General features: G+C 34.7%; 1 protein-coding gene across 8 annotated transcripts in view; it reads left to right on the plus strand.

Moving 5' to 3' along the window:
* PARD3 (par-3 family cell polarity regulator) overlaps nt 1-4,232 on the plus strand; it is an 888,439-nt gene that overhangs the window by 634,127 nt on the left and 250,080 nt on the right. For 5 of the 8 annotated variants that reach the window (XM_006871245.1, XM_006871243.1, XM_006871244.1 and 2 more), the window contains one exon: nt 2,364-2,474. The exons of the other annotated variants lie outside the window; for them this stretch is intronic. In XM_006871245.1, the coding sequence (XP_006871307.1) occupies nt 2,364-2,474 (111 nt within the window). The remainder of the gene's footprint in view (nt 1-2,363; nt 2,475-4,232) is intronic. 8 annotated transcript variants of the gene reach the window in all.

Raw genomic sequence — 4,232 nt, forward strand, 5'->3', positions numbered from 1 at the left:
AGGGCACTTAAAAACAACAACAAATGTAACCTAGAAGGAGCTCTGGTAGTATCGTGGTTACAAGTCAGGCTGCTAACCTCATGGTCAGCAGTTGGAAACTACCAGCTGTTCCATGGTCGAAAGATGAGGCTTTCTGCTCTCGTAAAGATTTACAGCCTTGGAAACACTATGCAGGGTATCAATGAGTTGGAACCAACTCCATGACACACCACCACAATGTAATCTAGAATGGCAATTTGTATCAAGTTTTCAAAAGCAGGATCAAAAAGGAATCATTGTATCCTTTGAAGGAGATCTATAAATGGAAAAACTAAATATTAATTTATTTACTTTTAGGGGTTCCTAATTGTAAGCACACATGTTAAAATGTAAACTTATGCTGTTATTTAAATTAGCATTTAATACTCAGATGCATAAAAATAGTACAATTTTTGGAGTAGGAATGTAATCCCAAGGTTTTAGACATCATTTACAGACTTATGACACTTAAATTAATATGTCCATTCTCATCTTCTTCCCGGAATTCCACACTCATATACGAAACTACTCTTAAACTCTGCTTGGATATCTAATAGGTATCTAAACTTGAGTTCCCGTATCACATCTTTACTATAACCTAGCTTTGCCCCTACTCCACCCAGCCTGTATATAACTTGACCCTTTAGATCTCAATGGATGTGAACTCCTCTCTTCCATTGGCTCTAGGTGAACTTGGAGTCATCAGTAATTCCTCTCTTTCATTGGCTCTAGGTGAACTTGGAGTCATCAGTAATTCCTCTCTTCCAGTGGCTCAGGGTGAACTTGGGGTCATTAGTAAATCCTCTCTTTCTCTTAATACACACATCTTACCCATCAGCAAAGTCTATGTGTTTATTTTTTGTGACCCTTTTTCAAGAAGTGGTCAGACTTTGGATTTAAGTTTTTTAAATTGTTTTTTCTCTTCTCTTTCTTTAAAAAAAAATATTGCAATGATTTTTTTTTTCATTTTGTAGGAGTTAATTTTATAGCAGGTTTGATAAACAATAATATGCATAACAGTAAAAGGAACAGTGGTGTTGGTAAAGGTATTTGACATTCTTTTAACATTCTAAGAATACTTTCCTTATTTATGAATCCCTTTGCAAATACTTTTGTTAATATATTAAGAATCATCATTTACATTTCAGTTCATGTATTGACCAGTATTTGACATCAGTTGCATATTAATAAACAAAAATTAACTTTACTACCTACCGTGCTATGCAATGAAGTAATTTTTTCTCTTATCAACTTTAAATCAATCCCATTCTTCCATTCTTTTTTATATGATTAATTATCACTTTAAGCCAGATTTCTGGATCTTTCTCAGAAAGAAGTACCCAAGAAGTACCCAACTTACTTTTTATACAAGGAGGTATCAAAATTTTCATGGGAAAATTCAGTTTCTCCACCACCATATTTTTTGAATGCTTACTTGCGTAACTTTACATTACAGTGTTCTTTTTGAAACATCTGGTAACCACATTGCTACAGATGAATATTATCTGAGGATATGTAGGGTTTGCATTCCAGGCATTGATGGTCTTTTATAGAAAAACTGACAGAGCAGGAAAAATAATTTGTAAAAAGTCTGAGGTTTCATGGGTATTTTGGATGCCAAAATATAACAATTTTAGTATTTTATAAAACGGCCTCAGGTTGACCAACATCTGTAGAAGTTTGCATGAACCATGTATGGATCATCCATTTGTCTCTTGTGTTTATTTTTGGTCAGGGTTAGATTTCCAAGTTAAAGATGCCACATTTGGCATTTGCTTTTCATCAGATTTAGGCGAGTATTTGATGAGAATGCCTTAAAGCGTTCCATTTAATAAGCTCAAAGTACGTTGACAGTGTAAATTATTTTTTGTACTTTACACCTTGCAAGCATCACTTTGTTTGTCACTTTTTAAACTATGATGAATGTGTCCAATAAACCTGGCTCTGCAAATAAAGAAGAATAGTCATTTATGGAGAGATTATTAAAGAGATGATTTTGGATTATCGGTTTTTTTAGTTCTAAAAGAAACCTACTTCAATGCAGATTTTAATCCTTTGGTATCTGAAGCATTTGCTACTTAGCAGAATGTTTAATAAGGATGCTTTGTAATCCTCCCCCAAACAAAAATGGGAATTGAAACTATTTTCTAAAAGGTTGTCCTATGGAAAGATCTCATTAAAAGTAAGTCAAATCATCTGATTGAAATTTTAAATTGTGGGCAAAATCAGTAAATAGCAGAAGACATTTGACCCTCATTTTCCAATGCTAATATTTCCTTTTATCTCCAAAGAAGGAAAGTTCATTTTGTATATATTGACAAGACAGAATTTTTTGTTATCAACAGGTTTGGCAAACATCGAAAAGATGACAAGATTGAGAAAGCGGGTAAAATAAAAATACAGGATGCCCTTACTTCTGAAGAGGAGAGGATACGAATGAAGCAGGAACAGGAGAGGTAGATTTCAGTGTTTGATTAAACCTCATTAGAAAGAAGTTCTATTTCTTCTATTCTTTCTCTGATTTTTTTTTTTTTTTAATACAAAGAGCATGCCTTCATTTGATTTTTATTTTTGTATGTCAATTCATATATTGGCTGTTGCATGAATTCAGGGTAAAGAAAGATTAAGGCAAGCAACCATACTACGATAGAACACTTCGTTTATTTGTGGCATCACGGAACTTTAGGAGTTCTAGTTACGATCTTCTTCATAGGAGATTACAGAGTACAACAGATTAATATAAACATTAATTATGAATGTATATATTTTTGACTTACAAGAATTAATCAAAGTCCTGCCTCATTAATTTATAAGTATATGTTGTTTTTGTATGTTGTCGAGTTGATTCTGGCTCACAATGAACCTTTGGAGGGTTTCCAAGAGTGACTAGTAGGTTTGAACTGCCAGTCTTCAGTTACTAATCCAATGCTTATCCTATAGGACTCTATAAGTAGTTGGAGTCCATTCCAACTCATATATAGGTACGAGTTCTATACCTTATATATGGTTTCTGAGCCTGTAAATATTTATGGGAGCAGAAAGCCTCATGTTTCTCCTTCGGAGCCACTGGTATATTTGAACTGCTGACCTTGCAGTTTCCAGCACCGCTCATAATCCTCTATACTATCAGGACTCCTTATCAGAGCATGTTGTTATTGTTGCTAAGTGACATCAAGTCAGTTCCAACACATAACGACCCTGTATGGGGATTCCGAGGAGCAGCTAATAGGTTTGAACTGTGGAACCACCAACCTTTTGGTTCACAGTCCAGTGCTTATCCTACAGCACCAAACCAGGAATCTTATAAATGCATAATATATTGTAATAATTTTGAAGAAATACACAGCTAAAGTAAACCTGTTTGAGTTTTATACCTCATTTTAAATATTTTGATGTAGAGTAGGAATAGATGAAGTTGTTAGTTTTCATTATGTTGTTTACTTCTCAAAACAGAAATGTGTTTCTTGTTTCTTTTCTATTTCATTTTGTGATATAATCCACTTTGATTTTACACCATCTCTTCCACAGAGATTATTCTCTATGGCTGCATCATTATATGTTGAAAATCTAAAGATCAACGAAATAAATGAAGAGTTACTTTAAGAAGATTCTTGAAAACTATTTTATAAGAGATTAGAATTTTACTCATTAAAATTCCCAGGGATTCAGAAAATCATTTCTGTCTTTTGTTATTCGAGTTTACAGTCTTCCTCATGAGCTTCTCTGTGGAAGCCATCTCAGAGGCACCATGTCTATCTTGAATCCCTGGGTATATGGTGCAAAGGATTAATGTGCTCGCTTGCTGACTGAAATGATAGAGGTTTGAATCCCCCGAGAGGTACTTTGAAGGAAAGGCCTGGCCATTGAAAACCTTATGGTGCACAGTTCTGTGACACACAGGGTGGTGCCGTGAGTTGGAGTAAACTCGAGGCAACTGGAACTGGAAACACCCTTATTTATTTTGAATAATTTAGGATTGACGTAAGTTTTATTGATTTGGTTAAAGTGACACAGCTCAATATATAGTCTGAAGCTAGGACTCCAGCATCTTGGAAACCAGGTTTAGTTTTCTTATCACATTCCAAAGTCAGTGAAACTTTTCAGTTCTGTACCTCTGAGATTTTTGTGTTAGTATGGTTGCTCTGATTCTCTCTTGGTAGCGTCAGTACCGACTCATAGCGACCCTATGCACAACAGTACGCAACACTGCCTGA

The sequence above is a fragment of the Chrysochloris asiatica genome, unplaced genomic scaffold (genome assembly GCF_000296735.1).
Source record: "Chrysochloris asiatica unplaced genomic scaffold, ChrAsi1.0 scaffold00164, whole genome shotgun sequence".
Taxonomy (NCBI): domain Eukaryota; kingdom Metazoa; phylum Chordata; class Mammalia; order Afrosoricida; family Chrysochloridae; genus Chrysochloris; species Chrysochloris asiatica.